General features: G+C 55.2%; 2 protein-coding genes across 3 annotated transcripts in view; one reads left to right on the top strand and one right to left on the bottom strand.

The window, feature by feature from the left end:
- Positions 1 to 2,051, top strand: part of CASKIN1 (CASK interacting protein 1) — a 29,261-nt gene extending 27,210 nt beyond the window's left edge. The window contains exon 21 of the mRNA XM_066197734.1: positions 135 to 2,051. Coding sequence (XP_066053831.1) covers positions 135 to 231 — 97 coding nt within the window. The 3' untranslated portion in view covers positions 232 to 2,051. The remainder of the gene's footprint in view (positions 1 to 134) is intronic.
- Positions 2,052 to 2,274: 223 nt separating this feature from the next.
- TRAF7 (TNF receptor associated factor 7) overlaps positions 2,275 to 12,265 on the bottom strand; it is a 28,495-nt gene continuing 18,504 nt past the window's right edge. For both annotated transcript variants that reach the window (XM_066197731.1, XM_066197732.1), the window contains exons 8-21: positions 11,211 to 11,394; positions 10,442 to 10,576; positions 9,213 to 9,430; positions 8,953 to 9,026; positions 8,416 to 8,464; positions 8,155 to 8,282; positions 7,057 to 7,139; positions 6,655 to 6,694; positions 6,252 to 6,368; positions 5,067 to 5,189; positions 4,208 to 4,327; positions 3,821 to 3,952; positions 3,551 to 3,670; positions 2,275 to 3,015 (exon numbers count right to left, since the gene is read on the bottom strand). In XM_066197731.1, the coding sequence (XP_066053828.1) occupies positions 3,001 to 3,015; positions 3,551 to 3,670; positions 3,821 to 3,952; positions 4,208 to 4,327; positions 5,067 to 5,189; positions 6,252 to 6,368; positions 6,655 to 6,694; positions 7,057 to 7,139; positions 8,155 to 8,282; positions 8,416 to 8,464; positions 8,953 to 9,026; positions 9,213 to 9,430; positions 10,442 to 10,576; positions 11,211 to 11,394 (1,538 nt within the window). In that variant the 3' untranslated portion in view covers positions 2,275 to 3,000. The remainder of the gene's footprint in view (positions 3,016 to 3,550; positions 3,671 to 3,820; positions 3,953 to 4,207; positions 4,328 to 5,066; positions 5,190 to 6,251; positions 6,369 to 6,654; positions 6,695 to 7,056; positions 7,140 to 8,154; positions 8,283 to 8,415; positions 8,465 to 8,952; positions 9,027 to 9,212; positions 9,431 to 10,441; positions 10,577 to 11,210; positions 11,395 to 12,265) is intronic.

The raw sequence follows: 12,265 nt of genomic DNA, 5'->3' as shown, positions 1-12,265 counted from the left end.
GTGCTATGGCACTGGGGACACAGTGCTGGGCACCGCAGCGCAGAGGGGCAGGAGGGCGGTGCCATGGGACAGGAGGGGACCGTGCCGTGTCCCCGTCCCATGCACTGCCCTGACCCGTCTCTGTCACTCCCCAGCTCGGCCGTAGAGTCGAAGAGCACCGTGAGCATCCTGGATGACATTGGCAGCATGTTCGACGACCTGGCGGACCAGCTGGATGCCATGCTGGAGTGAGGGGCGCCAGGGCCCCGAGAACCTCAGGGCTTACGTGGGCACAAGGGCACAACGATCCACGACCCCCCGGCCCCGCCGCCCTCCCCCCGTCCCCTTTGTACAGCCGTCCCCTCCCGGACATCCCGTCCCTCGGGGTTTGCACAAAGAAGAAGATACCTCAGGATTGTGCTCACGGACTCGGCGCCGGCTCCGGCAGGACTCCCTTTTGCAGAAGCAAAAAAAAAAAAAAAACCAACAAAAACACAAAAAAAACCACCGCAGAAACAAAACCCAACAGAAGAAACAAAGCAACACGCTCCGGACCGAACTGTGGCCGGGGCGCCGGGGGGCTCCCGCCTGCCCCGCCCGGTGGCCGCCCGTGCCCTGCCAGCCCCGGCGCCGCGGGTCCCCGCGACCCGAATGTAGCACAAGCCCTGCCCGGCGCGGTGGCTGCGCCAGCCGCGTGTCACCGACGGCGTTTGCTGGTGGCGGGGCCGGACGGGCAAATGCACTTGGGTTTCTTTGCTCCGTTTTTAATTTTGATTTTTAAACTTTGTTTTTCTTTCTCGGTCGGCGTTGGCGGGGGCAGGCAAGGCTGGCGGTGGCCCTGGGGGCAGCGGGACGTGCCCCTGCCCGGCCCCTCCCCGCCCGGGGACAGGACGGTGATAAGCTATTAAAAAAAAAGAGTATTAATTTATTGGAGGGAAAAAAAAGATATAAAGCAGATTTCCCCCAACCCCAAAATAATAAAAAGAAATAAACTTTAACAAATATATATTTAAAAGATTTAAAAAATATTAGCAATTATATATAAAGCAGTTTAAAAGAAATCAAGAGAAAACTGGATTTTAGCTTGAGAAAAACTATTAGATTATACTAAGCTGTGTGTCTTGTGGCAAACTCATTCTAAGAGTAGCACAATATTTACCTTTTCTCTGGGTGGAAGGTACGTGCGAGGTTCTGGTCGGGTTTTCCGTTGGGATTCAGTGTCGCGTCTTTCTGTTTTCCACCGTTACGAACTCAAAGGATGTGCCTTGTTTTATGGAGGTTTTTGTTAATTCTTACACTGGAGGTGTTTCATTTCTTTTGGAGTGTCTTCAGGGTTTGGTTCCGTTCCTTTTTATTGCTTTAGTTGTCTGTCTCTCTCTGGGTGTGTGTGGGTGTGCGTGGGTGTGCACGCGGGGTGCGTGTGCCCGGCGTGTCCTGCGGGATCGCCGCTGTATATTCCTGTACAAACTGGAGTTGGAGTCTGGTTCAGTCGCTTGAGTCCTGATGAATGCCTTTTTTGCTTGTGGTTTCCACACAAAAGTGTTGCTGTTCCTTTCTTTTCTCGAGACGTGGAGTGGTCTCTCCCTCTTTCCCCTCTCTCCCTCCCTGCCCCGTCTCCCCCTTCTCTCCTGTTGTGGTCGCTGATCCAAATGTGTTTGGCACAACTTTGAAATTTCTTTTGGAAAAAAAAAAAAACAAACAAAACCCAACAAAACACACATAAAAAAAGACTTTAAAAATAATTTAAAAAAATAAATAAACCACCTGCCTGAAAATATCTGTTGAAAAGGAAAAAAAAAATGTATCTAAAAAAAAATCCATAAAGTTCTACATGATGGATATATACATATATATATTTTTTATGATTAAGTTATGGACTCTGTATTGTATCCCATCTGTCCAGCTCTGCATCTTGGTGCTGCTCCCTGCTCTTCTGTGCTTAGATTTCACCTCTACTCGTCTTTATTCTTCCTATTCTGAATTGTAGATGGCTCGTGGTGCTGTGAAGACGTTTGCTCCTATACCAAGTCTGGCAACAAATATTTAAACAAAAATAAAAAAAATAAAACCCCTGCCAGGCTGCCACCACTGTTTGTGTCCCCAAGCCCTCCCGAGTCCCCGTGGCGTGCCAGGTGTTGGGTGGCATGTCAGGTGTTTGTGCTGCACCCCTGGGTGCCTCTGTGAGGTGCTGGGACCTGTCCCCAGAGAGGTGCCTGGGCCCTACACCCCAATTTTCACCCCACGAGGCCAGTGCTGGCTGCTGGCTCCCTGCAATAACTCACACTGGGCAGGAACAACTCTTTCTGCTTTTATTGTCAATGAAGAAATAATCAAATCTATATTACAATCTTAAAAACAGTAGAAAATGTGAGTAAAAATGCAACGGAGGCTTCTTGTCTTTAATGTGGAGACCATTATTACAGGGTGGTGAACAATGGGCTTGTGGAACTTGATCTGAGAACTAGCTGTGGCATAAAAATCGTACCTGGCTACTCAAGGAAACACCTCTTCCCAGCTGGATCGGCCCGGCGCCTTGGCAGTAAAATTAAATATTAGAGACAGAAAGGGGTCGGGTGCCCACCCAGGGTACGGCCTAAAGCTCAGTCCTGCCACGGACAGGGGCCCAGCCTCCCAGTGTCCCCACCAGGACAGGCACATCTGTCCAGTCCTGGCACTGGCCAAGGGCTGTGCTCGCCTGGCGCCGAGCCCCAGTGTCACCCCAGCCCCAGCCTGGGGGTGTCCCCAGCTGGGGGGACACAGGCAGAGGAGGACACTGGCGCTGGAACAGCTTCCTCTTTTCCAGTCATCTGGGGCAGATCTGAGGGAACACCTGGAGTATCCGTGGGGCAGAGCCATCCGGAGAGCCGCCAGCCGGGGTCCGGCCGAAGGGCAGCAGCAGCAGCAGGCAGTGGTCGGTGCGGGAGGAGCTGCAGCAGTCGTTTCAGTGGTGTGGTCACCCACAGGCCGATGGAGGGGAGAGTTTTTGGTCTTTCAGTGTGCAGGACTCGTGTGACACTCTCATTAGCACGTCCAGACCTGCAGACAGACAACGGCACCGCAGGCAGTGACTCCTGAGCAGCCCTGGGGGCTTCTCCTCATCCCCCACGGAGCATCCCTCTGGGCTGGCATCCACAACACTGTCAGGAGGGAAACTTCCCACCCATGCAGAACCATGCCCTTGTTTCGAAGAATCCCAGAATCATTAAGGTTGGAAATGACCTCCAAGATCATCAAATCCAACCCGTGACTGATCCAAACCTTGTCACCCAGCCCAGGGCACCGAGTGCCACATCCAGTCATTTCCTGGACTCCTCCAGGGATGAGGACTCCACCACCTCCCTGGACAGCCCTTTCCTTAGCAATCCCTTCCATGAAGAAATTCTTCCTGATGTCCAACCTGAACCTCCCCAGGCCCAGCTTGAGGTTATGTCCTGTTGTCTGGTCACTTGCTCCCTGGCAGCAGAGCTCAACCCTCACCTGTCACTTTGACGAGGGCTCCAAACTCACTCAATGCCCTAATTCCAGCACTGGACGAACCCAAACCATGCAGGAGAAGCCTGAGCAAACCCACCTTTACAGTGCTGTCCACGGCACCGGAGAAGAGGCGGCCACGGGACACGGCCAGGGCAGTGACACTGCCCTGGTGGCGCAGCAGGGTCTGGGTGCAGATCATGTTGTCCATGCTCCACACCTGCGGGGACACGGGGAGTGTGAGCCCAGCACAGCCCGGAGCACGGGGAGGGACAGGGATGCTGCATGTCAGGGGTGACAGGGGTGACACAGGGAGGTGACATCCAGGGCTGGGGATCCCCAGACTCGGGGTCCAGCCCCACACACGCACCCTGAGTGAGCGGTCATAGGACGCGCTGAAGACTTTGGTTTGATCGGGCGTGGAGATGACGGCGAGGGCGTAGACTGTCCCCACGTGCCCGGTCAGCGTGCGGACCTGCTCCTTGGTCTCGATGTCCCAGACCTGCGGGGGACAGTCGGGCTTGGGGGTGGCACTGGGCTGAGGCCACCGAGCTCAGCTCTGAGAGGAGGGGACGCTCCTCCATGCACACCCTGCAGGGTGGGTGCTGTGCCCGAGGGGACAGACAGAGCCAGGTGCTCATCCCCACACCCCTGTCCCCATCCTCACATCCCTGTCCCCATCCCCACACCCTTGCCCCCATCCCCAAGTCCCTGTCCCCATTCCCAAGCCCCTGTCCCCATCCCAGCTGATCCGTACGTGGATGAGGTTCTCGTAGGTGCCGCAGACGATGTGGTGGTTGGTGACGGCGATGGAGTACACGCTGCCTCCCGACGTCTGCAGCACGTGCACACACTCCAGGTTCCGGATGTCCCAGATCTGAGAGAGACCCAGCAGAGGCAGGATGAGACCCTTCTCCAGAGGGGAGATCCCTTGCAGACGTTCTCCTGTGCACAGAGTCAGCCTGGCTCCCCGTGTGCCCAGATCACACCTTTAGGGACAAGCCTATCCAGCTGGGAACGTTCAGCACTGAAGAGCAAACCCGTTATCTTATTTAGCTGCCCAACTTTAAATATGCTTTAAATATGCAGGCTGGAAACGTGTGGAGACTTCACACCCTTTGTGCGTGACTGCACACATGTACACACACAGCCCAGCCCCTGATAGCACTAAAACCCAAGGCAGACAAATTAACAGAGATTCATTAACACTGAGAAGGGCAACTTCCAATTTTCCTGTGTCCCTCAGATGCTGAGAGGTGAACTATTCATCAAAACCTGAGCCAGCACAGAGGAGGGAGGGCACTGGGCACCCTCACACGGATTTATGGTCACTGTGCAGCCAGACAGTGACCTTCCCTCGTTATCAGCAGGAGTGTCAGTGCAGATAAGGCTGCGGCAGCCGCGAGGCGCCTTGGCTGAGGCCCCACTTTATCCCAGTGAGCCTCTCCAGCAGCCCTCAAGGCCAGCCTGCGGAGATGGAATCAGCACAGCCAAGTCCCACGTGTAAGCAGAGCTCTCACACCCCAGCAGCTGCCTCTGGTGCTGCTGCCCCAGTGCAGAGCACAGGGAGGAACAGGGAGGGGTGGCTCAGGGTGTCCCCAGTGCCAGGGTCCAACCTTGATGGTCTGGTAAGATCCGCTGTAGAGATAGTTCTGGGAAGCCACCAGCGCTCGAACCCAGTGGTTGAGACCTGTCAGCTCCTTCTTCAGCTTGAGCTCAGTACCCACAATATCCCACACCTGTGGAAAGCAGGGACACACACATATGGGGAGGAATCTCAGTGGGGCTGGGCAGGACATGGACAGCAGTGCCCACCCATCCTGCTCACCCTGCCCGAGGCCCTCACAGCTCCTGGGGGGGATCCTTGTGCCAGCTCCCCTGCCTGATGGGAATTGCCTGATCCCACTGACTTGCCAATAAAACCCAGAAACTGCTGAGGAAGCACAATCCCTGAGGGAGCAGCCAGCCTGGAGCCTGCATTATTGCTGGCAGAGACCCTCCCCTAGCAAAGCCACAGGCTGCAAAACCTAAACCACAGCTGCAGCAAGGAACTGCCCTGCACTTCCACCCCCACAAAGCTCCTCTCCCACCCCTGGCACACAGGGACTGGCAGATCTCACTACCCCCACTCTGAGCCTGCTTGGCTCATTGGCAGGAAGTGGCCAGGGATGACAAACCCTAAAGGCCCCAAATTCTCCTTGTGCTGTGTGGCTGCTCCAGCCTTGAGCCCTCTCCAGAGCTGAACCACTCCAGGCCCCAGATAAAGAAAAGAGCAGAGTCCTCTTACAGATGGACGGGCCCATAAGCTGTCTCACCAGGAGCTGGAAGCAGAACCATGGGAATCTAGCCAAGGCTTTAAAGGGCAGCCTGAAAAGCTGTTCCTGATTTCTGCATGTTTTAGGTAGTGAATGCACACTCCAGATCCTTTGGAGGCAGTTTCAAAACAAGCAGCCTGATTCTCCAGCCAGTTCTGGAGCCCAGACACAATTCCCAATGGTCTGGGCAGGTCTGCTGGGGGCCTGAGGACACACACGCTCAGGAACTGCCAGGATACCCCAGCTGCAGCCTCAGGTTTACAGAGTTGGAAGAAATACAGTGTTTTTGCAGCCAGAGAACAGCTTTCCCCTGAGCACAAAGCACGGGCTAAACCTCTGCAGTGCTGGCTGCTCTGTGGCTCAGGAGACCTTAGCAACAAGGTCACCTACAGGTCAAAATGCCACTTCCTTCCTCTTTGGCCACTTCTGCTTGAGAGTTTGTACTCCTGGTCCCTAAGCAGCCCCAGAGGAGCCCTGGAGCTGCACCTTGATGGCTTTGAGGGAGCCACTGAAGAGCATGTTGTGTGAGGAGACCAAAGTGCAAACAGGATTGTCGTGCGCTCGGATCGTGTTCACCTTCTGCAGGTTTTGAATATCCCAGACCTGCAAACAAGAATCATGGAATGGTTTAGGTGGGAAAAGCTCTCTAAGATCAAGTCCAGCACTGTCAAGCCCACCAGAGCAGAGCATCCACTGAGGGGCCAGGCAGGCCACCCTTCCCCAGCTCAGAGCTCCCAGGCAGGAGCAGGGAGTGAGAATTCCAGCCCTCAGGAAACCCCCCAGCCCAGGCCAGGAGTGGATCCAGCACAGGAGAGTTATCAGTCCCACAGGCCTGGCAGAAGAGGGACAGTCCCTGCTGCAGAGCAGGCTCTGGGTGCCCCGTACTCACGATGATGGTGCAGTCAGCAGAGCCACTGTACAGCTTGTTCCTGCAATGACACCAGGACACAAAGCGGGGTCACCGAGGGACAGTGCCATGTGCAGGGTCCCACCCAGCTCATCCCCAGGCAATGGGGGGGACAGGAGCTGCAGCCACACTGGGCCAAGGCTGTGCACACCCACCCCAGAGCAGCCCCAGTTCCCGTGGGAGGCCAGGCTGCCCTTGGAGCAGGGAGCAAACCAGGACACGGGGGAGATCAGAGAGACACGCTCTTTGTCCATTTTTCCAGAGCAAAGAGGCAAGATGTGCCTCTCATGACTAATTTGGCACATGCAGGACAGAGGATGAGAATCGTGAGGGCATGGTCAGGGGCCCCAGGGCTGTCCCCACCCTCCCCAGGTCCTCACTCACCCCTGGATGCAGAGAGCCAGCACAATTCCATCATGACCCTCCAGGGTCTTTTGGCACTTGTATGTGGTACAGGTATCCCACACCTAACAGAAAACACAAGGCAGAGGCTGGAGCCTGGGCAGGATGTCAGCACCCAGAGGAGGAACAGACTGGCTGTCACCTGGGCACTGCCTGTCACCTGGGCACTGCCTGCCAGCCCCCAGGCCTGGAGACCTGTCTAGCAAAGGGGATGAATGGGCTGCAGAGGATCAGCCTGAAGCTAAGGAGGCAGGCCAGCAGCAGGAATCAGCTGCTCCAGCTCTGCCTCCCTCTGCCCACACCAACACAACACACTGAGACAAAGGAGCAGCTCTCAGGCTCCTGCTTGAGCACTTCCCACTCCATCCCAGGGCTCCAGTGGCACAGCACAGCTTCCTCTGCCACTGCAAAGGCTTCTCCCCTGACAGGAACACGGGAATATGGTGCCCAGAGCAGCCAGGACAGGTGAGAAATATGCTTTCCTTCCCTAAAGTACGGCAATATCCATTTCCTTCCACGTGGCTCTAAAACCAAGGAAACTAAACCAAAGCCCTGCTCCTGGCAGGGCTAGTCATGGCAGCCCATGGGGGTCCCCAGCCTGGCCAGCAGCCACCAGCAGCCACCACGGTGACACTGGGAAGGGCTGTTGAGGCTGCACTGGGGCAGTGCTGTCAGTCTGGGTTACTGAAAACAGGACAAAGAAAAACAAACACGCCATAAAATAGGGAAAGGACACATTGGATCAGGGACAAATTTTTTTTCTAAGATGACTTTTTGTAACAAAGGAACATAAAATCAGAAGCTGAAATAGTCCTGAATACCCTAAATGTCACATAAAGCAAAACCAGCAGCTGCAGGAATGAGATTCTAATCAGGGCTTTGCAAAGATCTCTGTTTGTCTCTCAGTTTCACTAGCACATAATGTTTCCTTGCAGAGAATTTTGTCCAACTGTAATCACAAAGACTGATTTGATTCTTTGGAGGAAACTTTAGGAAGAGACATGCCCCCAGCCCACAAATGAACTCAGCTTCTGTTCCATGTGCAAATGCAGAAGGTGCCTGGAAGAGGGAAGCTCTTACCTTAATGGTTTTGTCTGAGGAGCCACTGAAGAGCAAGTCTCCTATGGAGTACACACACAAACACCACACGGGGCCCTGGTGGCCCACAAAGGTCCCCTTGCACTTGAAGATCTGCTGAGGATCATAGGCTGCAGAAAGGAGATCCAGGTGAGCGAGGGAGAGCAGGGCTGCTGCTCTGCACAGCTGTGAGAGCGCCCAGGAGGGCTCCCTGGGCATCCCCCACACCCAGCCCCAGGCAATGGGGACCACGGGGACACTCACATCCAAGGATGCCCATGTTGAGCCGAGCATTGATGTGGGAGAGCTCATCCTGAAAAACACAACAAGCTGTGTGAGCTGTGGGGCTATCCAGGCCAGCCTGCCCTGGATGTGGCTTTAGGACTGTCCCCTCCACTGCTACAACCCCTCTTGTCTTCTTGACTCCCGCAGGGCCCTTCCTCAGCAGCCGCCTCATCCTCTGAGCAGAGGTCTCTGCTCTACTCTGTGACTGCCACATCCCTCTGTCACCTCCCTCCAGAGGCCACAGGGCTCTGACAGCACCTCAGACCCGCACTAAACTCTTCAGTATTCAGAGAGGTCCAGAGATACCTCTCAGAATATACTGTCCTCACTCTGCAATTCACCAGACTGCTTGGATCTGCTTATGCCCCTGCTTTCTGCAGGCAGGGATGAGGGGACAATGCCCCTGTAAAAGGCCCAGGCTTTGGAGTAGAAGGCTCTCCCCAAAGCCTCCCCCCACTGCAGGAGAAGCCTAGCTAGGAGCAGAGCCAGGTCACTCCATCCCAGGGCAGTCCTCACGTTCAGCATGGAGGCGTCCCTGCGGAATTCCATCAGGTCCTCGCTCAGCTTGCTCTGGTTCTCATCCAGCACGTCTGCAAGAGAGGGACAGGCCCAGAGTCACTGCAGAGCCACTGAGGGCATCCCAGGGAACAGTCAGAGGGCACCCAGTGCCACCCCACCTCAGAACACACTGCTGCAATCAGCAGGGAAAGCAACCCTGCAATGCACCACCCAACGAGCTGCCCTGTCCCTACAGCTCTCTGTGTGTGCACACTCACCAAACTTCAGCTCCAGGTTCTTCTCCAGCTGGTCGATTTTCTCGGAGAGTTTCCCCAGCATGGAGCGCAGGAAGGCAATCTCCTGGTCCTTCTGGGCCATGGCCACCTGCATCTCGTGGAAGCGATCATCAGTCTGCTGCAGGAACTCCTTCAGACCCTCGAACTTGCATGTCTCCAGGTGGGTCTCGTAGGTGTCCTGGTTTCCTATGAACGTGCACCTAAAGGGAAGGCAGATGCTGGCTGGAGCAGGACTCATGTGTGGGTCCCCAGCTGTCCTGCTCCTCCTGCCAGCAGCAGGGATGCTGTGGTTCATGATGCTTCAAAGGGTGGACTTGGATTGTCTTGGAGGTCCTTTCCAGTTTTACTGATTCTATGCCCCTGCTAGGAGAGGCAACTGCAAGGCAAGAGAGGCCAAGCAGCTCCCATTCTTCCAATCAGGGCACTGGACCCAAACTGGATTGTCTGTCTGGGAAGCAGCAAGGAAAAGCAGATCTTGGGCAGGAGACAGAGTGTGGCATCAGTTTGTTGAATTCACCAGGAGCCATCTAAACCAGTGGAAAAAACTGCAGCTGACCTCAGCAGATGCTGACTTTGGCCTGCAGCATGGCACAGAGTCAGGGCTGCCCTGCCAGGACTTGCCTTGCTCTGCCTCGACATGGCTTAGGATCATGAAATCATAGAATTGTTGAGCTTGGAAAAGGCCTCTAAGATTGAGTCCACTCATTCCCTCAAGGCCATGACTAACCCATGTCCCCAAGTGCCACATCTACATGGCACTGAAATCCCACGGGGATGGGGACTCCACCAGTGCTGGAAGAACTTTCTGTGAACCTTTTCCTGCAAAAGTAAACCCAAACAGGCTGCCCTGGGGCTGGGGTGACAGGGAACCCTCTGAGTTGGATCAGCACTTCCCTTGCCCTGGGACAAGACACGGCCGTGGTGCTCAAATTACTCTTGTCCTCATCCCCCTCTCTTCATGCTGTGACTCTCCTCCAGCTGTTCTGCCTGTGCACTCACCCTCCTCCCCACCAGACATTGTGACCTGCCTGTCCCCACCCTGGGGCTGCCTCCTGCAATCCCTGTAAGCCCCAGCTCAGCCTCAGGCCAATGCACAGCACTGGGGAGAGCTGCTCAGAGGCCTCGGGGCCACCCCAAGGCTGCAGCAGCCAAAAAGCAGCTCAGTAATAAGCTCAGTGCAGCTCCCACACCCAAAAGCATCAGCTCCTTACCCGTATTTGGAGTGGGGACACTTGATGTGCTCACACTCCTTCAGGTGAGCCTCCAGGTTCATTTTGAGGAGGGGAGGGCAGCTGGGGTTGTTGGGGCAGCGCACGGGCCTGTAATCACAGCTGCTCTCATGATCCCTGTCCATGGAGAGAAGCAAAAAAAGCAGGGAAAATCAGCAAAAAGCAAAAATTAATGGGAACAACAGATCATCGGGAGAGGAGCAAACCAGCCCTGTGAGGCTGCCAGATGATCCAAAGCCTCCTGCTCTCAGACTGCATTTCCAGCTTTAAATTCTCATTTGGACAGAAAATTGAGAGCAATAATAGGCCACATTTTCACAGGACACATCTACTTCTGCAGCTGATGGGCTGAGCCTTCAAGCAGCCATCAACAACAGGCAATGGGCAGGGAAAACAGGGAATGCAGTTAAGATGGGGAGGGAGATATTTCAAATTCACAGAATATAACCAAGATAATTCCCCTTGCAAAAAGAATCCCAAGTTCTTGAGCACAGCCATGGAGTTTCATCCCAGATGTGAGGTGGCTGTTCTCACAATGCACCCCCTGTCCCAGTGCTGGCACTCAGGGAGCACAAAACAGCATCCTTCCCCTGCCACCAGCCCATCTGCCTCTGCCTGCACTGTCCCCTGAAGCCACCCTGCCCACACCCTGGCACAGCCAAACACAGCAGCGCTGGCAGGGGCAGCAGGGCAGCTCAGGGCTGGCACAGCCCTGTCCCTGGAGAGGTTGCAGGCTGACACAAGCACTCACTTCCTGGCACTCAGCTTGATGGTGAAGGGGCAGCCGCGGGGGTCCACCTCGAAGGCGGTGGGCTTGCTGCTGGCGGCGGGCCGGCAGCCGTACTTGCAGTGGATGAAGAGCTCCCCGATCTGCTCGGCCACCGCAATGTTGTTCACCACCACTGTCAGCTTGGCGTTGTCCACGGGGCACTTCTCTGCCAAGGGAGGCAAGGATGGCACGGTCAGTGAGGGCTCAGACAGGGCACCAGCGTTTCCAAGAGCCCCCTGCGTGGAAATTGTGGTTTTCTGCCTTTCCTGGTCGAGCCAGCCAGCTCCGAGGTGAGGGGCCAGGAATATTCACCCAAGGTCTGCAAGGCATTACCTTTGGTTTGTCTCGGGGCTTGGAAAAGTCACAGTTTATGTTAATCCATAATGATTTGAGGGAGCTGCCAATGAAAGAAGCCCACACTGCCTTGTGCTGGCTGAAGGGTGAGTGTCCAAAGGCAGTGAGCACAAATCACCAGATGCCCCAGCCATAATCTGCTCCTCACCCAGGCCTGGGCTCAGCTCCTGCTGCCAGCAACCACTGAAACCCAGAATTCTCTAGCTTGGAAAAAACCTCCTAGATCATCGAGTCCAAGCCTTGGACCGATCACCACCTCATCAACTGAGCTCTGCCACATCCAGTTGTTTGTGGAACACTCCAGGCATGGGGAATGCAACTGCAAAGCCTTTTGCTACAGATCTGTGGGTTTGGGTTGATAGAGCAGAGCACGGTGAGGGGATTAACACGCAAAGCAGAGGGACCTCTTGCATATAGAACACAAAAATCTTAAGACAGAAGGAGCTGCTGCTTTGCAGGGCTCCCCAGGGAGCCTCCTCAGGGCTCACTGTTTTGGTAATGCCAACGGCTTGGCTCTGTGCTGAACGACAGCTTGCCAAGAGGGACACAGGCTGGTGCCAAAAAAAGTCTTTTTTTGCAGCCAGAGTTCAACCTAAGCAGGAGCCGGTTAGCCCAGGCCAGCAGCTAGGGCCTTGGGCTCTCCCAGGGCTCTGCAAGAGCTGGGTGAGCTAAAGCAGCTCAGT

The sequence above is a fragment of the Chamaea fasciata genome, unplaced genomic scaffold, assembly GCF_029207755.1.
Source record: "Chamaea fasciata isolate MVZ Bird 193981 ecotype frontalis unplaced genomic scaffold, bChaFas1.0.hap1 SCAF_16, whole genome shotgun sequence".
Lineage (NCBI taxonomy): Eukaryota > Metazoa > Chordata > Aves > Passeriformes > Sylviidae > Chamaea > Chamaea fasciata.
Note: the sequence above shows the minus strand (reverse complement) of the source record. Positions and strands in the feature narration are given on the sequence as shown.